The 25,026-nt window shown below is 36.2% G+C and overlaps 1 protein-coding gene across 1 annotated transcript in view; it reads left to right on the top strand.

Moving 5' to 3' along the window:
* The window catches only part of LOC122816883 (SLAM family member 5-like), a 332,576-nt gene extending 308,863 nt beyond the window's left edge, over positions 1–23,713 (top strand). Inside the window, exon 5 of the mRNA XM_044089957.1 lies at positions 20,898–23,713. Within this exon, the coding sequence (XP_043945892.1) occupies positions 20,898–20,920 (23 nt within the window). The 3' untranslated portion in view covers positions 20,921–23,713. The remainder of the gene's footprint in view (positions 1–20,897) is intronic.
* The last annotated feature ends 1,313 nt before the right edge of the window (positions 23,714–25,026 follow it).

Here is a 25,026-nt window from a genome sequence, read left to right as displayed (position 1 = left end):
GTGTGTGTGTGTGTGTGTGTGTGTGTGTGTGTGTGTGTGTGTGTGTGTGTGTGTGTGTGTGTGTGTGTGTGTGTGTGTGTGTGTGAAAATTAAATCTCAAAGAGTGCATGTATCAGCTACTTGGGGCAGGGGCACAAAGCACTGGGTTTACAGAGAGGGTGCTGGAGGACTTGGCTTGGACACTCAGCTGAGGACCTAACCCTGCAGCTGTACCAGTGGGGAGTCTAATTGGGGACCTGGAGGTAGATAGATATAGAGACATCCAGACCCCGGGCTGAGTCTGTTCCCTGTGTGCTCTTAAGGGAAATTGTACTTGATGCAGAGAGGTCTGCATCTGGAAGTATCGAGTGTATCCATTTGTATTCTAAGTACAAGTCCCTCTCCAGTGTCAGTGGTGAGGATTTAGGCTCCTTGATTACTGGCCCAGCATGGGGATGACACATATTGGTGACCAGCACATATTGGTAGCAGTGGTGGGCATCACATTATTTAGTGGCAGTGGTGGGGTACTGAATTATTGTAGCCTGTAAGCAGTGGTCACTAAAGAAGGTGTTTGTACTCTCAAGCAGCCACATGGTAGACATTCAGAGTTTCATATCACGATAGTTTTATTTATTTACTTTTTGTTAGCTAAGTTAGTCAGGGAGTGCAGGCAAGGATATCAGCAGAGGATTATGGCAAGCTGACAAAGAATCAGTTGGCTGAGATGTGCCAAGGCAAAAGACTGCGGCATGCCAACCTGACTAAAGGGGAAATGATTGCAGCCTTAACCACAGCTGCAGCACAGACCAGCAAACAGGAGGATACCCAGTTTGGTGATGGGAATTTGCAGCCCTCAGATAATGGAACAATGGAATGGCCGAGGAGGGGGCTGCTGCTTGGGAGGTAGGGGGTTGCTGCAGGAGGGTCAGCTCTGGAGGGGCAGGACAATTCACCTTTTCCTCAGAGGACTTAAAAATTCATCTAGAGTTAAAGAAACGTGAACTGGAGGATAAACGGTTGGAATTAGAATCAGAAGAGAGACTGCAGCATTTGGAGGCTGAAGAAAAAGAGAGACTAAGATGTCTGGAAGCCGAAGAAAATGAGAGGCAGAGACAACATGAAAAGGAAATGCTGACTCTTTGCTTGGGTCATGGAGGTAATGTGGAAGGGAGTAGCCATACCCAGAAGCAATAAAGGTCAGTAAGCTTGTTCCTCAGTACCAAGAAGGTGATAATTTTGATAGTTCTATTCATGTACTTGAAAAAGTATGCAAACAGTATAATGTTGACCAAGGGCTCTGGGTACGGTTCCTGAACCCCTTACTACATGGTAAAGCTGTAACTGTTTCTAAGTTGTCTGATATTGATTGCTTAAATTATAATATGGTTAACAATTGTTTATTGGAATGCTTTAAGTTAACACCTAAAGCTTAAAGAAAAAAACGTTTTGTGACCATAGATGCAAGGCAGATGAAAGTGTATGTGATTATATTGCTGAACTAAGCACTTATTTTCATAGGTGGGTGAGTGGGTGTCAGGTCACCACTTTTCAGCGGCTGCCAGACTTTTCGGTGAGGGAACAAGCCCTTAGCACTTTGCCTGAGGACATGAGAATTTGGCTGGCAGACAGGGAATGCAACTCTGCAGATGTGTTGGGGGAAAAAGGAGACATAGACCTGGCAAACAGGGCATCACTGAGCAGGAAAGGGATACCCAGTGTTGCACATGGATGCAAGGGAACCTATGGTGGGGAGCATAAACTGCCCTAACAGAGTCTGCCAGTAATAGGGGAAGCCACTAGTTCCAGGTACACTGCCAGGATCAAGGGTTAAATGCTTTAAATGTAACCAGTGTGGCCATGTAGCATATAGATGTCCACAGAGGCAAAGTGAAGAACAAAAGGTGGGGGGCATCAAGTGGGAATACGAGAATGCCAGTCGTAAGTTGTTTGGAGGCAACAGGGGTACAAAACTACCAGCAGAGTTTATAGCCAATCTTGGTGGATGGGAAATAGGCCACTGTCAAGAGAGAAACAGCCTCAGATACAACCATTGGAAAGTCTGTATTGATTAAAGAGGAGCAGTACTTGTTTGAGCAGTCCACTGTAGTCAGAGCTTTAGGGAGGGATCCCATTCCAAATGCCTTGGCCAGTGTTCACCTTAACTGGGAGGATGGAAATGGAAGCAAGTAAGTAGGTGTGTTCGATGATATCCCTGTAGGTGTCTTGATAGGGAATGATTTTGATAATGCAGTACCTTGTGTACATACAGTGACATGCAGTCAGGTTTGGAGACAGGCATGTGGGTCTGATAGCCTGGGGAAGACCCAGACAGACCACACACCTGAAGCCCAGACTAGTGATGTGGTTACTTCAGGGAGGGAGCTGTCCTGTAGCAGTGAGACTGAAGGTGACCCACAGCTATTGGTGGGTACTGATGTCCCTTAGACAGAGTAATTGTAAAGGCAGAGCTGAGTAGTAGTACCCAGGCTGACAGTGAGGCACTGCTCTCAGAGGATATCAGACTTCCTGTGGAGGGGGATCTGGGAAGTGTTTCAAAGAGAGTTGAGACAGGCTTAGCTCTCAGACCCTACATTACAAGGCTTGAGGGAGGTAGCTAGGTAGGCACCTGATTCTTAAGGAAAAGGGGATTCTGTATACTGGAACAAAGGGTTATTGTACAGAAAGTGGACCCCTGAGGGAGGGCTAGAAGGTGAGGCAATACAGCAGTTGTTAGTGCCCAGAGCCTACCATCTGGCGCTTCTGGCCATAGCCCATGACATTCCCTTTGCAGGTCATATGGGCATAAAGCATACGAAGAGACGTATTATGCAGAACTTTTATTGGCCTGGGATTGCCAGGGATGTAGTAGGGTACTGCAGGACCTGTGAACAGTGCCAAAAAGTAGGCAAGGCAAAAGACAAGGTCAAAGCTCCTTTGATGCCTTTGCCTGTGATAGAGGAGTCATTTCAGAAGGTAGCTATGGATATTTTGGGGCCTCTGAGCACCCCAAGTTCCACAGGGAAGAAATATATCCTAGTGGTAATAGATTATGCTACTAGATGTCCTCCACTGAAGCAGATAAGGTGGCAAATGCTTTGCTAGAAATTTTCAGCAGGGTAAGTTTTCCAAGAGAAATACTGACTGACGGAGGTGCCAATTTCATGTCAGACCTGCTGGTTTGTCTGTGTGAGTGCTGTGGGGTGAAGCACCTAAAGACCACCCCCTACAACCCCTAGACTAATGATCTTGTGGAGAGGTTAAACCCTACACTAAAGACCATGCTACAGGCATTTGCAGACCAGTTTAAGAGCAAGTGGGACAAATATTTGCCCCATCTATTGTTTGCTTACAGAGAGGTACCCCAGGAATACACAGTTTTTTCACCCTTTGAGTTGCTATATGGGCAAAGGGTGATGGGGGTCTCTAGATTTGATTTGTGATGAGTGGGAGGGTGAGTGTAAATCCCACAAGGAGTCAGTTGTGACATATATCCTAAACCTCAAGACAAGGCTTAAGGAGCTCATGATTTTGGCCCAGGAGAACCTGGCAGGAGCCCAACAGCAGAAAAAGGTCTGGTATGACAGAAATGCTCAAGCCAGAGAGTATGCTGTGGGACAGCAAGTGATGGTGGCCACTTCTGTCAGACACAGTAAGCTTCAAGCACCTTGGGCAGGACCCTTCAAGGTGGTAAGGAAGGTCAGTGATGTTAACTGCATGGTAGAACTGCCTCCTGCCTAGCAGTTCTACAAATTCACAGACTGTACTATGTTAACATGATGAAACCTTACCATGACAGGGAGACCCTTGTGCTGAGGATTTGCAGTATGAGGCAGGAGGAGTCTGAGGGGATCTATGGCTACAGGGAGCCAGCCAACAAAATTCCAAGTTACTATGGTGGAGCCTAGGGTACAGGCATATGATATGACAGTGCAACACAGTAGTTGGTTCAGCAATGCCAATGCAGATGGGCTCTCATGACAAGGAATGAGGATAATAAATTTATAGATAAGCTTATTTCTCTCATATGGGCAAGTGCCAGCATACCCAGCTGGAGTTTTGTAAAGAATGCTAAGTCCTTTGAATATCAAACTGATTTATACAAGATGCTTGTGTTACAAAGGTTTTAGAACTGTTAAGTCATTTGTATATCAAACATGTTTTGTACAGATGTTTGTGCTGAAAATGTATTTGTGAGCTTTGCTTGGTTGAAATGTATCAACGATGCACCCTGCTGAAATTAAGAGAAATGTACATGTATTAATGCAGCTGAATTAAATGTATATGTTTAAATAGAGTATACTGCCACAGTACAGGTTAACTTTTAAAAAAATAAGGGAAATGTAAATGAGCTGTTTAACCATTAAAAGGCACCCCACAGTGCTGAGTAGGACCAGAGACACTGGGTCTGGGGAACAGCCTTGATCTATTAGCTCAGTGAAAAGAGGGGAGGCCCCAGGCACTGCCATAAACATTTGGATGTGTATTGTGCCTATATGTGCTAACTTCCTGTCTCAGATTCAAAGGGGAATACTGTGAGAACCTAGAATTAGGTGACCAGATGAGGTCATTCTGCCTGCCTTCTTGGAAATAATATATTAGCTATTACAAAGAGAAATCTCAGAGTACTGAATACTCTGTTTTGGAAACCTGACTAGAAAGACCCTCACCCACAGCATCTTGCTTGTGGTAGTAAGTAACATAACTAGGGAACAGTGATTTTCTTAGATTCCATCAGAAATATAGTGAAGCTTAGTTTAGGTATTGTTTTTCTTTATTTGTATGAGTCTGTCCATCAATGTTCTTTTCAATATTTCCTGTGATCTGAACTCTGTGGTTTACTGTAAATATATATTCAAAATTTTCATGCTATTTTATTATTTATTATTAAAAATATTTGAAACTTTTATTGCAGCTGAGCTTTGTAAATGTAACTAACCTTTGAGAGTACTTACATTTATTTGGTGACACTATTTGGGCCACTCCAGAAGGCCTCGTTGTCTTGATGAACTACTACCATTTGTATTAGTATTAATATTACACAGTATAATTGGACCCCCTTTTTTCAGAGCCTTATAGTAACTGACTGGTGGCAGTGAATCTACCTTATAGTCTGGGCAAAGTTGGTTGAGTGGGTAATCTGTGCCAGCCTTTCCTAGGTGTGTGTGTGTGTGTGTGTGTGTGTGTGTGTGTGTGTGTGTGTGTGTGTGTGTGTGTGTGTGTGTGTGTGAAATTTAAATCTCAAAAACTGTGTGTGTCAGCTACCTGGGGCAGGGACACGAAGCACTGGGTTTACAGAGAAGGTGCTGGAGGACATGGCTTGGACATTTGGCTGAAGACCTAACCCTACACCTGTACCAGTGGGGAGTCTAACTGAGGACCTGGATGGAGACATATACAGAGATATCCAGAACCTCTGTTGAGTGTGTTCCCCATGTGCTCTTAAGGGAAACTGCACTTGATGCAAAGTGGTCTACATCTGGAAATACTGAGTGTATCCATTTTTATTCCAAGTGCAAGTCCCTCTCCGGTGTCAGTACTGAGAATTCAGGCTCCTTGATTACTGGTCCAGTGTGGACATGACACATATTGGTGACCATCACATATTGGTAAGAGTAGTGGGCATCACACAATGTACTTTTCCTACTTGACTGAACAGCCAGGCATAGCAATGTTCTCACTTTTTTACTTCATCTCAAGCTTTGTAGTACAGTATATTTTTCATAAATTCTAAATGAAATATGCTATTGTTATACAAATCCCTTTTTTGCCTCTTTACCAACTAGAAATGCTGCAGCATCTTTGACTTATATTTCATTAAAATGTAATGACTGTGAAAGTTTCCTGAACATTTCTGCAGCAGAATTTTGACATATTGCACCAAGCAGTTTTGAGTTATGGATGCACAAACCCTTGAAGGTTTAGCTCTGAGAACCTCAGAGACCAAACCAAGAAGGTCCTGTTTGATAAGAGACTATTTATTGAACAAAGATCACACAAAACACTTCTCTTCTAAAAAAAATACATACTCTGCTTCTGGAGCTTCATTCCTGATAATCATAAGGCAGAAGCAACTCTTCCACTCCCTGACCAAGTCCCTCATAAACAAACTCTTCTTCTGCAGCCCAAGAGTTAATGAAAACAGGCAATTGCATCACTTTGAAAAGACATTCCCTAGTGGTCTAGTATGTTTTAGGTGACCACCTTTTGCTGATTATGTTCAAATCCATGGTTTTCAAACACCAAAGCAACTTGGTCGAGATGTTCGTGATTTCTCCAAGTCTTTTGGGTTTCTAATACCATGATGGGAATGGATCCCATTCCTATGTTGGGGTATGATTAAAGTTCATGAAATTAGTATTGTTTCAATTTTTGATGTTAGTCAAAAGTGCTCTTTGCAGCACCCACAATATGCCCAGATTTAACTCCTTCTACAAATCATACTGAGTTACATTCATTGGTCGCATATCTAAATACGACTGTAAATACTACTATTGGAACTGTCTAGGTATCTTTCTTCTACATTACTCTTGTTTCTGCCTGCAAATCATGGTATTTTATGAGTTTATATCTTTTGCTACATGAGGCACTGTAATTGCTAGGTGTAGCTATTTCAATGATCAATGCTACTGTTGTCTTTTTTTCATAGACTATTATATCTTTTTATTCACATCTGTTTTCTGAGTTGTTGGTAATGGATGTTCCCATGTGATGTATTCTTTGCCATTCTCTATAATGCTTTATGGTTTATGTTTCCAGTGCTTTTCCTAGTTGAATTTCTCCAAGTCTTTTGGGTTTCTAATACTATGATGGGAATGGAGCCCATTCCTAAGTCAACGTATGATTAAAGTTCATGAAATTAGTATTGTTTCAGTCTTTGATGTTAATCAAAAGTGCTCTTTGCAGCACCCACAATGTGTCCAGAACTGACTTCCTCTACATTTCATATGGAGTTACATGTATCAATATGACTGTAAATTATTTTTTATGAGACCGATTGCTCCTACTTCTAACTGCCTAGGTATCTTTCTTCCACATTGCCCTCATTTCTGTCTGCAGATCCTGGTATTTTATGACTTTGTTTCTCTCTGTATGTAAGACACTATTGTCACCGGGTGTAGCAATTTCAATGATCAATCCTACTTTTGTCTTCTTTTCATGGACTACTATATCTGATTTTCTTGCATCTATATTTTGAACTATTGGTAATGGATGATCTCATGTGATATAAACTTCATCATTCTCTATGTAATGTCTTGTGGTTTATGTTTCCAATGACTTACAGCTTCTTTAATAGTGTAAAGTTTGTACAATCCCCAAAGCAACAGTCTTGCCACATTATTATACCTTTCAGTATAAAGGTCCCCCACCATTAGTGTCTCACACCCAGCAACAAGATATGTGACTGTTTCCAGTTCTGTTTTACAGAACCTGCATTTGTCTTTTACTCCCACATGTTCAATGGACTTTGTAAACCAACATATGCATAGTCCACTATCCTGGGCTGCCAGTATTAACCTTTCATCTTTTGGTTTAAATTCACTTCTTTTTAACGATTTCTGCATCAGATCCTAATCGACATGAAGATGTTCCAGGAGTTTTCTGTACTTGCAATTATATCTATGCATTTTCCACATTTCTTGCATGATCATCTGATCCTTCTCCTTATATTCTTTCTTTTGTTTTTTTTGCATATTCAGTTGCTGCCTGATTTTTGTCTACTTCTGATTTGATCTCCATTCCCACTTGACACCCATATGGTTCTGCTAAACTAAGCTAGGAAGTCATCTTAGTCTTATTCAAACTTTCACTATGTTTGGATCTGATGAGTTCAGCAGATATATATACAGTCCTATGATTGCAGACCTAGATATTTAATCAGTTTTGAGGAGGCCCATGCCTCCTTCAGAATGAGTAATATATACAATCGTGTTATACACAGATTTTTATATGTCATTTGGTAAGTTTTTCCTATTTTCTAATTTCTCCAAGTCTTTTGGGTTTCTAATACCATGATGGGAATGGACCCCATTCCTAAGTCAAAGTATAATTAAAGTTCATGAAATTAGTATTGTTTCAATCTTTGATGTCAGCCAGAAGTGCTTTTTGCAGCACCTGCAATGTGCCCAGTAATAACTCTTTCTGCAATTCATGCTGGGTTACATGTATCGGTAACATATCTAAATACGATTGCAGATTCTTAATCTTTTTGTATATCTTGTGTCTGGAAATTCTGGGCTTTTTGCATAATAGTAACAATACATAATTTTTTTCTTATCCTCAATAGTCCACTCTATTGTCTTTATGGCACTTCTTTGTCATAGTTTTTGTGATTTATGTGGACTGCTACTTCCTTCTACAAAGGGGCGGTCATCCTCCCCCTGGGCCTGGCATGGCCCCATTGTAGGAATGTTTAATATTTTGAGGATTCTACACTGTAATTCTTTTCACTCCTGGCACCAGTGCACCTACCAGGATTGGGCACTTTTTTATCCTGGGTGTTATGCACCCAGCTATCTTTTTTATTTTTTTTTTCTCAAAAATGTTTTATTTTTCAAATACAGTTGAATAAATTCCATAGTATTTGTATATAACATCTTAAATAACTATGTACACTATTTTCATCAGCCTGACACTATAACAGAGCTCAGTATATACAATTGCTTTATAGGAATAACAATCCAGTTATCAGAGTTTATCTGATCAGTTATTGTAAAGTGTCAATCAATGATAAGACTTTTTTCCATGGATTGTTGGTAAATGGCTTAGGATGAATCCTTGATTCTTTAATTTTAATTTCCAACAATGCTGTGGTCTTCAGTAGGCTGTAGAAGTCTTCCAAAGTCGGTATTGTGTTTGTATTCCATCTTCTTGTTATACACTTCCTTGAGATTGCAACTATTGTCCAAACTAGAATCATATTTGACTCATTTAAATGAGGAGCTTCGTACACATTAATAATACTAGAACTTTAGATAAGTAATGATTCCTTAAATAAAGCTTGTAAAAAGTTTTTAATACCATTCCAAAATGGCTTAATTTAAACACAGTTGAAAAAATGTGATTCCAATCTGCATTGTGTATTTGCTCACACCTTCAACATATTCCCTTTGTGGAAGAATTAATTTTAGTAATTCTATCTGGAGTGCTTTGTGCAAGTATTTCCAATTAAAAACTTTCCAGTATTGTGTAAAGGATGTATGTTTTATTGATAATAAAATATTTGATTTAATTTCTTCAGTTAGTTTTAATGAGTGCCCTTTTGTTATATAATTCCAATATGAGGATTTGGGTGTTGTTTTATAATTTATCAATATCTTGTAAAATGTTCAGATACTATTTTCCATGTCATAATCATTATATATGATTTCATATAGGTATTTTGTAAGTTTAGGTATTTCTTCAAATGAAGGATTACTAATTATTCTGAAAAGATTTTGCAAATACATCAGAATGCTTTGCATAGTTAGCCAATCTTGTTGTGGAATTTTGTATGTTGTTTCTATTGTTTGCATATGCAGAACTTTTAGTTCTTTGATACATCGAAACCAACAAACAAATCATTTCTGTTTCCAGGAATTAATTATTTATCTGTATATTTTATGTGGATAGATCTTTGTAACTATGAATGGTGTTAAAAGATCAAACCAGATTTTTAAATCTATATTGGCATTAATAATTTTACTAAATGAGTCAATGTAATAATTAATCATATGAGTTTTAGTGGGCTTAGTTATGTTGTATTGCATACTAATACATAATATGTGCCATGGCAAATTGTTTTCATTTATTGATATTACATTTAGTAATTATTTCCAATTTGCAGAATAATTTGGACTTATCCAGTCTGAGATTTTATTAGATATTGATTCTTTTATATATGTTTCTATATCAGGAAAGTGTAATCCTCCCTGTTTCCATGGTCTGATATGATGTATTAAAGCTATTCTGTTTCTTTTGGGAAACCATAAACATTTTATTAGGCATGAGTTTATTTATTTGAGTATATTCCTTTCTGGTAATAGTTGTATTACCAAAACTATATATAAATCTTGGGTAGTAAAACCATTTTTATTAACTGTAGTCTATCTTCAAATGTTAATACTATTTTGTTCCACTTTTCCACAAAGATTTAATTGTATTTTTGAGACTAATTCATTATTATCCTTGCACAACTCAATTCCTAGGTATTTTAAGGTAGATTCTTGTTTTCCTATAATGTGATTCCCCTTCATTTGCAATTCTTTTTTTTTTATTTAAAAATAAAAATTTTGATTTTGATTTATTGAAATGGAGTCCTGAATCCTGTAAAATGTGTCAATTAAAATATCTAATTCTTCTAATGTCTCTTTTGTATTGGATAATGTTAATAATATGTCATCAGCAAAGAGCATTACTTTAAAATTGTATAGTTCATAAACATCTACTTCTTTGACTTTTGTATTGTTACGTATTGAATCTGCCAATATTTCAATAGCCAAAGCAAATAGAATTGGTGACATGGGACATCCTTGTTTAGTAACCTTTGTTATATGTATAGATTCAAAAGTGAAAGGACCTAGCTTAACATACACTAAATTATTTGTATATATATTCTTTAGTAGATGAACAAAGGAATGAGGAAATTCAAATAACACCAGAATTTTGAATAAATAGTCCCAATTTATGGAATCAAAGGCTTTCTCTATATCTAAGCTAATTATGAGTGTTTTTTTTATTAATATAATCCATAAGATAAATTATCCTTTTAATATTGTCATGTGTGTCTATGATATAGAAATCCAGTTTGATCATTATTTATTGTTTTGGATATTGGTATTTTCATTTTGTTAGTTAATATTGTCATAAATATCTTATAGTCATTATTTAATAATGATATAGGTCCATATGAGGTTCAGAGGTTTGGGAATTTGTTTTCCTTTAGGACTGGTGTGATTAAAAAATATCTCCAAGAGAGTGGTATTAAAGCTTGTGACTGAATTTCTAATAGAGTTTTATGGAAGAGGGATAGTATTTTTGAAGGAAAAAGTTTATATATTTCCATAATCATGCCATCTATACCTGGAGCTTTATTATTTTTACCCTCTTTTATTGTATCTGTAATTTCTTTATAGGATATGAGTGCTTGCATATCTAGTTTTAATTTTTCTGGTATTTTTTTATATTAGAACATTTTTCATCTAGATTTAATTGATCGATATGTATATTTTCTTTTTGGAAATGTTCTATATAGTGATTTCTATAGGCATCGAGAATGTCACCTATATCCAAGACATTTTTCCCTTTCTTTTCATGGAAGATACTTTTAATGTTATTAGCTTTTGTTTGTATTTTGATTCTTGTGGATAAATTATGTAGATATTTGGGAGAAGTGGCCAATACATTAATTCTTAGTTTTTCTAAAGCTAATCTAGTTTTATGTGTAAGAATGTCATTGTATTTATTGTTTAATACTTCTACTTTCTTTTTCATCTCCAAATAATTTAGATTTTTTTCAGCTTTTACTGACAAAAGCTTAGACTGTAGAGCTAATAATTCAGAATCCTATTCTCTGATTTTTTTATACCAAGTTAAGGTTTTACCATATATGTAAGCTTTTAATGAGTCCCATATCATTATTTTATTTATCTCTGTGATATAATTAATATCTAAGAAGAACTGTAATTCAGATAATAACCAGGGTTTGAACTCTTTAATTTTAGTTACATATGTTGGAATTCTGGAGCTAAAGATTAATGGCTTGTACCCATTTTGAAGTTTTAGTATCAGTGAATTGTGGTCTAAAAAGGGGCAGGGAATGATTGAGAAATTAAAGATTTTAGAGTGTAAGTCATGGGCAGCAAATATTTTATCTATTCTAGTTTGGGTACTAAATCTGTGATCTTGATGGGAAAACAACAAAGATTTATCTTCTTTAAATTTGAAAGTATCTACAAGATGAAATGATTCTACCTGCTTGTTTAAAGCTTTTGATACAGCAGATGTATGCAGCGGTCATTTATTTATAGTTTCAGAAATATCAAATATACAGTTAAAATCTCCTCCTAATGTTAAGTTGCCTTTATAATTACTGGAAATGAAATCCAAGTGTTTTTTAACAGTTTCTGATCCAATGCCTGGGAACCAGTATAGAGTGGCTAGGGTCCATATTCTGTTATTATATTTAACTGTTACTAATGCCATAATGCCTTCTTTATCTTCATACTTATAAATGATTTCTGGGTTAATCACATTTGTTTTCCATAAAATTGTTACCCCTTTTGTCTTTGTCTTATAAGTGGATTGCACCCAATATCATATATTCCTTGGGATTCCATTTGTAATTGTCATTTGTTTTGAAATGAGTTTTTTGAAGGAAGACAATTTGTGCTTTGTTCAGTTTTAAATATTTCAGTAGATTTGATCTCTTGCTAGGATTGTTTAAGCCATTGGTATTTAAAGATAATAAAGTTAAATCCATCTTAGGTTATTTAGACTATGCATTTTTTGTTTTATTGTGACTATTAAACATTTTCCTCTGATAACTATGAAGTATATGTTTGAGCTTTTAAAGGAAATTATCAGTTTTATACTTTGAATGTGTACCAGTAAAGTAATGTTTTGGTCAGGCAGACTAAAAATGTTTTTCTGAAATAAATTTAAGTTAATAAATGTTAACAAAACTAAGATCCGCACTAGCCATGAAATGAAAATCATTCCTAATCTTATGGATAAACCTAAGTCCATCAGATTAGCACTCATACCTTGACAATCCAGAACATCTGAGCGCCATAAATTGAATTATCATATGGAGAATATTTGTAATAGGAATAAGCAATATTTATATTATTTTGAACAGGGTACTATTGTAGATTAGACAGAATTCTAGTACAATATAAATGTCTACTTATTGTATAAGCAATTAATATTTACATGAAAGATAAACAAGCAATTCAATCATAGTATAGTAGGATGTATCATATATAAAACCTCAGTAAAAGATTATAGCACACATTTATTTAACATATTCACCCTTATTGATGAAGTCTTTCAAAACTTATTACTTAATATAAATAGATAGTAATAATATTTATACCTAATGTTTATAATACAATGTATTTTACTGGATGTATCAGAAGTTATATTTCATTTTTTACCAGCATTTAAGTAATCACTTTGTTTGTTGCTAACTTACTTAAAGCATCAAGTTTGTTTTATGTGAACATTGATAAAAGTTAGTGCATTTTAATTATCAGTGCATCCCTCTTCCCCCATTTCCTACACAAGGATTTTCATATCTGTCATTTCTTATTATAAAATGAGTGAAATTATAGGTTAAAAACAACAAATTCACTTATTGTGATTAATGATTACAAGTTCCCTTTCCATATTCATAAATTGCCATTTTATGGCATATACTGAAAGTTTTTAGATGTGTCGCCTCACAGCAAGAGGTTCTCTCATTCGATTCTCGGCTGGAGCGCCTTCTGTGTGGAGTCTGCATGTCCTCCCCGCGGTCGAGTGGCATTCGAAAGACATGCGTAGGGCATGCCGTTGAAGGTTGGGCATTGAGCTAGCACCTCGGCACTGTAAAAAATCTACTGCCAATTATTAGTAAACCAGAGTTCCGCTGTGGCGACCCCTAACCAGGAAAAGCCAAAAGAAGAACTGAAAGTTTTTAGATGTAAATGGCAGCATTCTATTTTGTATAATCAGCAAAGGTTAAACTGAGTGATTATTGTCAATTTAATACTATTTGTTCAGGATATGATTGTTACATTCTGTGTCATTTCAAGTTCAGGCTTCTATTGTTTCTCTTGAACAACTTTGTCAGTTTGATGTCATATATAAAATATTAGTTATCTTGGTAACTGCTTAAGTATTATATATGGTCAAGATGGGTTACAAAAACTACAATTCAAGTTAAAGCAATTACATGACTTGTTATGCATATTTACTGATATAAGAAAATCATCATGCTTCCCATTGATGTTCAATGTAGTATATGGTGTATGTCATTTATGACAAGTTAAGACAGTAGTGTTATTGTACACAAGCCCATGTTATTAAATCCTGTGTTTAATATCTAAATTCAGCAGACTGCTTCATCTTATATGATGATTATATATTTTATGACTAGTTTTACTAAAATCATACATTACATAACTATTGTGTGTGTTTTTTTATTAATAATCAACTTAATGAGCTAAATTAAGTGTTGGGAGACCATCAATATGTTTTCATGTGGTTTAAAACAGCCCTTTTATTATATATGTTTTTTAAAACCAAAAACGCCATTACCGAGAATCATCTCAGAGGCTTCTCAGAGCCGTTAAGCATTATTGTCACTCTATCTCTGTTACCATAGCAACCTGGGAGTATCTGTTTCTGTTAATGTGTCTGTGTACTGCATACCAGATGCTCGCGATGCACATGAAGCAAAGCTTCACTTCATTGAAACTTCAAGCCCAAATTCTCTCCCTTTCAGTGAGGCAGCAGCCAGGAAAAGAATAGAGAGCAAACAGATAAAAAAAAACTCCCAACAAACTGCCACAACAAGAGACAACACACTCCTCCAGCCTTCCCACCTCTCACTCAGCAGATGTACAAACAAACCATTCTCTGTTAAAATATCCCAAATCAAAGCTCTATCCACCCCCTTCCTCTGGATCCAGGCCAAAACACTAAATATCTCCTCCCAACACACAAGCACCAGTAAACTTCGATCACAAGCCACAGCCCACAGCTTTCCAGAGACAAAAACGGCAACATATAACAGCTGCTAGACACAGCTACATCCACATACACCATGTCAGGCTTAATCAAACAGCACTCGAAGCTATGATACCTGCCATAATTTATATTAATTATGTTTAGACAGAATAATAATGACATTTGTACTAGCTGCCAGACACAGCTGCATCCATGCACACCATATCAGGATTGATCAAACACCACTCAAAGCTATGATACATGCCATAATTGATATTAACTATGTTTAGACAGAATAATAATGACATTTGTACTAGCTGCCAGCCACAGATGCATCCATGCACACCATATCAGGATTGATCAAACAGCACTCATAGCTGTGATACCTGCCATAACTGATATTAACTATATTTAGACAGAATAATGACTATTATTTAACCAGGATATACATGACATTTCTAAATCATTCTTTAACTGAAGAAGGCATTAGTCTCCATGACAGCATTTTTCAAAACACTCTACTGTTACTGCTATTATATATGATGTTAATTTGTTACATTTGAGTCTGAACTCTGATGAATGGTACCTTGTTGAATTAGTTAATTAATTACTTAAATTATTATAACTAAAATCAATGAAAAATGAACAAGATAAGTATTCATTGAGTTCAAGCAGGGGAATAGAAACTTCTATGTTTGTATTATATGTTGCTTTGTGTGGCTTATATATAATGTTAATACTAACCCATCTTGACCTACCTTTTGTATGTGAAGAATTATTTGACTCTTTGAACATTCTGAATAAATCATTACTGTTTCTCAATTGTTTAAGAATCCCTCTTTTTTTAAATAAAAACAGATGACAATTGATGTCCATATCAGTTGATTCTTTGAGAGATGTAGTTGTAAGAGTTATATTTTTGTGGCAGCTCTCTTGGAATCATTTTTTGTTTATTCTTTCTAGCATCAGTCCAAGGATTTGTTTCTTTTATTCTTTTAAGAGTAGGGGCCATCCATTCCAATTCTTCTGGGATAGACACTATATTGCTTTTGATGAATATAGTAGCTTCTTCTAAGTCATTAAAGGTTCTCATCTCATTGGCAAAAAGTATTTTTATCTTGGCTGGAAAGGCCAGCTGTGCTTTAATGTTTTGTTTCAACAGTATTATTGTTGGCCATGCTTTTTTTCCTTTGTTCTAGTATTCTGGAAGAATAATGTCAAACTTTATCAGGCTTTGATTGTATTTTAAGGGTGATTTTCTCCACACAGATTTTAATATTAGTTCCTTATCCAGAAATGAAAGGAATTTTATAACTATGGATCTATGTGGAGTATTTGTTGAGTTAAAAGCAGGTTTCCTCAGTGCTCTATGCACCCTTTCATTTCCAAATGAAAGTCCCGCTTTCAAGTCTAAAAATTCAGGAATCCAGGTTGTTAAGAATGAAATAATGTCTTCTCCTTCAGCGTTTTCAGGCAGACCAAAGATCCTTATGTTGTTTCTCCTTTCCCTGTTTTCTAAGTCATCTATTTTGTTAAGTACCCATGTATTCTGTTTAAGCAGAAATTCTTTTTGGAATTCTTCCTCTTTGAGTCTCTCTTCAATGTCATTTAGGGAAGTCTCTATATTTTTTATTTTTGTATGGTGTTGCTGTAATAGTTCCTTAACATTATCAGTCTGTTTTTGAGAATTTAATTTGAGGTTTTCTAAGTCATTTTTAAAATCATCCATCTTCAAAGATAGTTCCTTTAAGGTAAATGTCATCAATTGCAGTTCTTTTTTTAAAGCAGTATCTGGATGAGAATTCCTTGAGTTGTTCATAATCAGTGACTCAATATATCTCCAAATTACTTGACAGGAAAACGTTTGTATATCTCCACCAAAATTGATATTTATGTAGTTTAGTAGTTTATCTATAGATTTCTGACAATTTAAACCTGAAAATAATACAATTTTCCTATATTATTATACTAGTTTATGGAGCTCTCAAAATTCACTGCTCTCAGTTAGCCATCTAGGCTACGCCCCCCATCTTTTTTAATTTTTGACCTACTTCTGTCCATGATATATGCTATATAAATACAGTCTATATATCAGTGCCATCTTGGTGAGTATTTGTGAAAAACAGGATCCATCTCATGAAGGTACTCACCAAGACTTGAGGATGAATTCAATTTCAGCAATACTACTCTCCTTTGCTTGTTGGCTTATCATCTCTCTATTTGGACCCCTGTTTTCCTATAGTGTGATTCCCTCCTGTTAGTGCAAACTGATATTTCATGAGTGCCATTTCTTAGTCAACCTACACATACACACACACACACACACACACACACACACACACACACACACACACACACACACACACAAAACATCAACATTCAATGTGATATCAATAACTGATTTATTCATCTCTGATGACAACTTTGCTCTCTTCAGGGTCATGATAGAACTAATGCCTAAGCTGGACATCAGTGGGCATAAGGCAGGGAAACTATCCTGGTGAGGACACCATCCCCAGCCCATCACAGGATACAGTCACACACCACATGCCTGCCTACAGGCAAATTGGTGAATCAGTATTGAATCTAACAGCAAGTCTTTGCAATGTGGGAGGAAACCAAAACTTCTAGCAAAAATTCATACACATACTAGGAGGACATGTAGACTCTTCAAGGAAGGTACCCCAACCACTGAACTAGAAAATCAAGCTTATTGAGGTAGTAATGCTAACTGCTGTGCCATTGTGCTGCTCAACTCTAACCCATCCCAGCAAAAAAATCAGTTGCATATTTTACCACTACTTCAGGAGCGCAACATTTTCTCTTCCTGGCCAACAGCTACAACCAAGTGACTGGGACGGCTCAGATCCCCTTCACCTCATCTTCCACAGTGCTATATCACCATGCACCTGCCTTCACTTATCTTTATTTTATACATTTGTTAAGCAGGTAACCAACTGGGAACAAGTGTCCCTTTGCAATGGTGACCTGGGAGTACTATCTGGTTCAGTGACTCGGTCAGGGTCACACAGTCGGCAATGGAAGTGGAAGGAATCAAACCCTGTAGGTTAGGTTCAGAAAGCAATTTGTCAACAGCTTAAAGTTGTAATCCTCTGCCCTAACTACCAGATGGCCTTAAGACTTTCATTTAAAATAAATGCAAGAAACATTTGCCATCTGGTAGCCATTCACTGTTGTTCCACCAACTGGGCAAGCATGCTTTGTGAAATTTGTGTTAGAATTCAACCAACATGGAAAACGAGAATTGTAGTCAGAGGTGAAACACTTGTACATCTGGTCATTTGCATATTTCAGGGTTTAAGCTATTGCACAGTGGAAACTAGATTGCCTGGGTTGTCTTCTTGTTTATCATCCTTTTCAGATCATTCATTCAAATATTCAGCCATTGATCATGTCACACATAATACAAGGGGCGGCCCTGAGGGTTTAAAGTTGGAAGAACTTGAATTACTTTGGCAAATCAAGCTTGATGCTTATAAATACCCAGGACTGAATGATGTCTGCTCGATCAAGTGCATCTTAAAGTTGAAAAGCCTTGAAAGATCATTTGTAGAGAGCATTAGAGGTGGTCCTTCATTGGATTGAACCATGAGTTCCACCAGGCCATGGTTACACTATGTATTAGTATTATGCTATATGATGCACTAAACATTATGTCTTTTGAGTTAATGAACCTTAATTCATTGTATTTGATGGTGCCTAAGCATGAAGTGGCTTTTCATTGAGCCTACGATCGGTCATACTAGGGTTTAGATACAAAGGTTCTAGTATGTGTTTATACTTCCTTCTTATGGTTTCAATCTTATAGAAATATACATATCCCTCTTTACAGCCTGCACTTTAGCTGCTTAAAAACTGTCCGAGGGAATTGTTTTTTTATCAATGACCCATTAGGACTGTAACTTCTACAGTGCAAGCTTGATTATATATAGTATTCATCTACAGCCCACTGATCTTTCTGTTTCAACTGATGTAGAGCATTCCGTGTTCCTATACAGCTTCATCCTGTCTATCTCTGTTTATCTTTAGCTGTATTATTTTATCACTGGTTTTGTGCACATAGTAGTTCGTGCCACATTATTTTATTTTTATCATTTTATTTATATGTGTGTTAGGGTTTTAGCTTGGTTAGTAAAATTAAGCATTATTTTGGTGATTAGTAAATTAAGCCGCTAATGCAACCCATCCTACTTAGCGATGAGTGGTTTTTGTGGGGGGCGGACCTATGAGATGATTAGATTGCGAGTATGATACTTACTGGAGTGTTGAATGAATTGTCATTCCTCTTCAGGGCTTAATGTTTTTATGCAATTTCCCTTGAAACTGAAGATTAATTAAGGTAATCGCAATTTACTTATCCTACTTGGTCCTAATACTTTTATGAAGGAACAAAGCTTGACAAAGTTTGAAAATGTAGCATAGCGAAAGAAAATGAAATATCTGTTGTATATCGCTATTAGCAACTGTTTGCTTATGCGAGAAAGTATGAGTGCATGGTGATTCCATGTACTTTATTTGAGCCTGGAATATTTTTGATGTACTTAGTAAGGTTTTTGAATACTTACTTCAGTAAGATCATTGTAAGGACAATGGAAGTAAGCTTTAGTTTATCCGCCCAGTCTTTTGCTCATAGGTATGTAGCGAATGTACGCATGGGGTGGAATTGAGCTAATTAGTGTGAGTTTTATACATTGTTATAGGTGTTCTTGTAACATATGACCTTTTTGGTGTGTTTTTAAATGTAATGTTTTTAGTCACCTTTTCTTATTGTCTGAAGAAGTTCGGCCAGAGGGCCGAACGAAAGTTTGCATTGGATCAAAAGGAACTAACAATTTGTTTGTGGTCTAGCCGTGGATTCCTTGATAGTTTTCATTTTTAAGTGGTTTAGTGTGTTTTTTTACGCTGTTTTTCATCTTCTTGTTTATGCTTAGGTAGCTTTTCTGTCTGCTATGTATTCATTGTTGTTTTGCTTTTTATTTTCAAGAAATACCCAAACCTGATGTGCAACCACACTACAAGCTATTGTCAGTCCTGAATGTTCTAAGCCAGTCCCTGCCTAAAGATAAGGGTGAAGTTCTGAGACCAAAAGTTGTAAATTCCAGATAAGTTTAAGGTAATTCAGGAATATCCATCCATCCTCAACCCCTTTTCCCATTTTGCCCATGGGATTGGGCCATCACTTATGTAGTAACAATCATCTCTAGCCAAGGTTTACACCATCAGGTGGCTAGTCCTGCCACAGTAGTTCATTTGTACCACTCACTCGCACACACACTCACCTACAGCCAATTTCCTCTCACATTCCAAAGACATGCAGTAGGTGGATTGGACACTGTAAATTGTTCAGGAATATATACATTGGAAATGACTGTAGCAGGACTAAACTGCATGAAATAAGTCATGGTTAACTGTTTAAGAGCATCTTTAAAAATATAAAAAACATGATTAGAGATGCAGTATTTTTCTTCTAATGTCTTATTCCTGTATGCCACAAAAGGTGATAAGCATATGTTTTTCTGTAAACTTCCTGAATTACTTTAAGTATGTTATGGTGAAAAACGTGCATTTGTACTTATCTTTGTGTGGTATTACTGTACAGACTAAGGGGTTTTCATGTTCTCTTCATAGCTTAGTACCATCCTTCTAAAATGAATAAAATAATAAAAAATTTAACCAAAATGTTACATTCAGTTATTGGTGAGTTTATTAGCTAAGAAGCAGTCAGTTTAAAAATGACAAGACTTCTACTGGGCAGCTAAGAACAATATAGGCCAGTGTTGAGATGTGTATTAAACACATAAACATGCAACTTAGACAGTGTAGGTCTAAATACCAGAGCAAAGAGAAGCACACACAAGAACAAAACTGAATTTCTATTTTCAGCAGATTGCCCAAAACAAGTAATCTGTAAAATGAAATAAAACCTTAGCTAGAATATCTAAACTAAAAACATTACCAGTGCTGTCAGTAATTTATAAGCTGTAGAGAGTCTAATATCAAGTTAATGAATTGTGAGAGCCCAAATAAAAAAATAATACCCTTGTAGCCAATAATCACACACGTATGAGCTATGCTATCCTGTGGTCAAACCAGTTAATTGCTCTTTTTCTTCTGAAGTAAAATAACACTGATCACAGATATGTTGTGCAAAATGTAGTAGCAATATACTTCATGCTCTAATTCTTTCTTTTTCCATCTATACACAGGTCAGATTACCACAACCAGATAGAGCTGCAGTGGCGATTTGCCCTTCTTCCCTGAATGTGTGTCCATGCTGGTCAGTTGTTTCTGTAACTTTAATGTGAAGTCAGTAAAGATAATGACAGTATGCTGTAGTAACATCGTATTACAGGAGATCGTCCGGCAGATGCCATAATCAAAGCTACTGAAAAGGATGTAAGACACGACTCCCACAGGAAAAGACTAAAGAACTACAACCTTATTGCCACATCATAAACTGTGGCACATTGTTTCTTGTTTTTGAGCAAGAAGTGACATATTCTTGGTCTGGAATTTTATAAGAGACAAAAATTATATTATTTATTATATGAAAATCCAGGTTTCATGTATATACTTATTAAAATAAATATCTAAGCATATGTTGTACATAGGAAGTCTGGTAAGAAATCCTATCTTCACTTTTCCAGCAGTCAAATGTCAAATGACTTTATTACCCGAATACTAATTGCAAGTTCTTCTTTTGATTTTGCCAAGAATCTACAAAACAATTCTTCCACTCTGATATTCCATGTCTCAAAGTTAACAATAGTCATAATACAGCTAAAGAATCCCACACACAATGAATGAAATGCAGTGTGCATACCATTTACTAATATAAAAAACAATATCCCAAGTTCGTTTAATCGATGATAATGTAAAATTTCACTTTAAAGTGGCATACCAGCTAGTGTTTACATAATGCATTCTAGCCAGAACTGATGAAAGAACATTACTTGCTGATAGGTGTTAAATCACTTTATATTCTGAATGGAGTAACAGGAGAATGAGTCTTGGTTCAAATATCATTTATTGTTATTTATAAAAGTGAATGAAGATGAACATATCACCCTAAGTTGTCATGACTGATAAGACACAAAAAACTAATCTGTACCAATCATTGCAGATTTAGCTTGTAAGCTGGCACTTTGCATTTCTGCCCTGGTCCTAGACATGAGGCATATAACCACCAAACAGAACTTCCAAATATCTTCTGAATGCATCACCCAGGAAACTGGATCAGTCCATTGCTTCCTGCTTGGTCCATTTTGCAGCACTAGTGGCTGATTTCCTGAGCAGTTCTAACTTCCATGCACCACCAAAGAGCCCAGCACCATTACTACATGCTATTCAGGTTGGCCAGTTCTTTGGCTGAAGATGAAATCAAGGAAAACAGTAGACATTAGAATCATTTATCCATCCAGACATGGTTATCTAGTTCCTTCCTGCCACAAAGACTGCATCTAAACATCTAAATCCACCCATAATTTTGCACTTGACCTTAAAAAAGCCAGAATAAAAGTCTGCTCTTTTAGTCTTCCTAACAAAGATATGCAGTAGGCAAAGCAGTGTGTGGCACTCCAGGCAGCTGAATGGTGATAATAATACTGTAGGAAGGGCCCCTATACATACCAAACAAGTACCACTGTAAGTGTGGCCGCTATGCCTCCCCAACAAATAACTATCATGTTTCCAAAGCATAAATATGTAATGTGAATAAAGAAAATAAATTCAACTTTCCAGTATTTAATGTCTACCTTACAGACCAGCCAGCTGTCGAAAGAAATAGAAAGCAGCATTCTGAGTATGTTAGTTAAACTTCTGCCAATTATAACAGAGGAAGAGGCAAATTATGACAGTATATGTTACATAAGTAAAAATGGAACAGAAATCCATCTTATCATTTAGAAATGGGAAGCGACCCTGGGATGAGAGTAAGATTTACTGTGTTATGCATATACAAAAATAACAGTTCTTTTAGATCCATTTTATTTTCACAGAAGAGAATGAGACACAGTGCACCTTCACTCCATCACTCATAGAGGCGAAGGTTTATGGGGGATAAATATTTGTAAGGAGTGGGGTAAAGAGGTACATTGAAACATCACTATGTCATTTACAAGAGACATGGGATTAGCTTCATCTGTCACTCATACAAGGGGTAACATGACAACTATGTGCTTTTACCTCATGTAACGTATGTAAAAGGGCTATATTAAGGTACTTGTATAACTTTAGCATATTATTGTATTTAAAATAAGGCAAATTTAAGCTTAATCAATTGTCTTGTCTATAAGGAAGCTTGTAGAGACAGAGACAAATGGAGAGAATCACACAGTAAGTGTGCAAAATATTCCACTGGAGGTTAAATGTATAACTCATGGAAATGATAGCTGAATGGATGCAGTTGGACTCCATAATTAAAATAAAGTGGCCCTTGCAGACTGCTACAATGATCTAATCTGTTTTGCAAATTACAGAAAAATGTAAGATTAAGTGTGATTGTGTGATCTTTAACCTCAGTGACAACAACTCAGGGAAAAACAATGCCCACAGAGTTTACTGGACACATGCTGTGCATGCAGAAAGATGCATTCATTAAACTCCACAGACCACTGTCTTACATGACATCACTGGGGAAAACTCTAAACTTATTTGGGTTGTGACTTCAGTAAACAGTTCACAAAGCTTTTTATTGAAAAAATGGCATAAATAAATTAGTTTTAGCTATGGCAAGATGCATCACGGCACATAACTCACCACATGCCGCAATGCAGTGTTAAAGTGTAACAATACACTATGAGATGTTTAACAAAGAGATGGATGGGATAAAATGTCACAGTCACTTATGCAGAAAATAAACTTAATATAACTTTAAAATCATTCTGAAAGACTTCCCAGCCAAAATCTGGCTCTGTTCTTACTCATTACCAGGATAAACAATATCTCTAAATGTGAACAAATACCTATTCATACCTTACATCTCTTTACTCTCCCTTTTTCTTTCACTTCCTTACTTCTATCAATTTCTCTTCCCCCCCCTGGCTTTTTCTGTAAATATACCATAAGCCTGCTTTTCTCTCACTTCATATTGCAATTCCTGTTTGTATTATACTAACTTACTTTAATTTCTCTACAACTTGCTAATATTTGAACCAACTGATGCACAAAATAAAAAGATGCCTTGTAGCAAAAAAGAAACAACCACCAGTACATCCAACAAATTTAATGAAACTACTGTCTCGGCCAAAGCCTTCAAGGAGTATTTATTCTGGGAAAAGTTTTTATTACATACTGCAAGCCTTGCACTTGTACCACACGTTGTCAAACTATATGGTATACTGAGAGATGGAAAACTGAATTTACCTCTTACCAAAAAATTCTGTATACTTTTTCCTTTTCTGTAGGAAAATGCTAGTTCTTTGTTCAACCACTCTGAAGCATCCCTTGAAGATGTCATATATTTCCAGAAATATCTAACTTGATCTATTATTTTGGGACTACGGCAACTGTATGTGGTAACAAAACATATATTTTCATTTGTCTCTTTCTTATGCACAGCCCCAGTGTATTGTCCATCTTGGTTACTTTTCTGGTGTCCATTAACTCTTTGTATGAATTTCTGCCAGTTATCATGTATTGTCTTCACATCATAGCCCCTATTTTTAAATATGTCTATAGTTTTATCTAGTTCTTGTTTGAGATACTCTTCAGTATTTCATAGCTTAAACAAGCAAAAAAATTCACCAAAGGGAATAGCTTGTATTGTATGGGGTAGATGGCAGCTTTCACCATAACTTGCTAATATTTCTCTAAATACTAAATCATTGTCATATAACTAGTATCTATTCTTAACCATGTTTTCAGATTATGTCTAATCTAGTATAATTATTTAAAGCATTTAATTTTGTTTGCATTATTTTTAAAGATTGTAAAATTATGGTTCTTAAATGTTTTGTAATACTTTGGAGTTTTTTTTCCCCAGGTCTCTGCTGAAAATGGTTTCCTACCCAGTCAGGCTTTCCCAGTAATGAAATGTTAATGAATGAATAATAAGTTTCATTCTCACACATACTGATAGACAATTGTCTGTATTTGTCAAGCTTGCTAAAAATAGACAGTGAGAGTGGTGGTGTTTTCAAGTATCACTCATGCAAGACATAAAATCACAGGCTACATCTTCAGTTTGCCACTCATGAAACAGATAAAAGAATGTTTAGATAATCACTCAGCCATGAAAAAGGTATGGACCTTCATCATGTTATTTGTAAATGAAATGAGAAAAAGGTATGGCTGTCCACTACTCACATCAGAGCACAAAGGGGGATATAGTTCCTT

This window comes from Protopterus annectens, chromosome 12.part0 (assembly GCF_019279795.1).
Source record: "Protopterus annectens isolate FY-2018-M chromosome 12.part0, PAN1.0, whole genome shotgun sequence".
Classification (NCBI taxonomy): Eukaryota; Metazoa; Chordata; order Ceratodontiformes; family Protopteridae; genus Protopterus; species Protopterus annectens.
The sequence above is the reverse complement of the archived record's forward strand: the minus strand, read 5'-3'. Positions and strand labels throughout refer to the sequence as shown.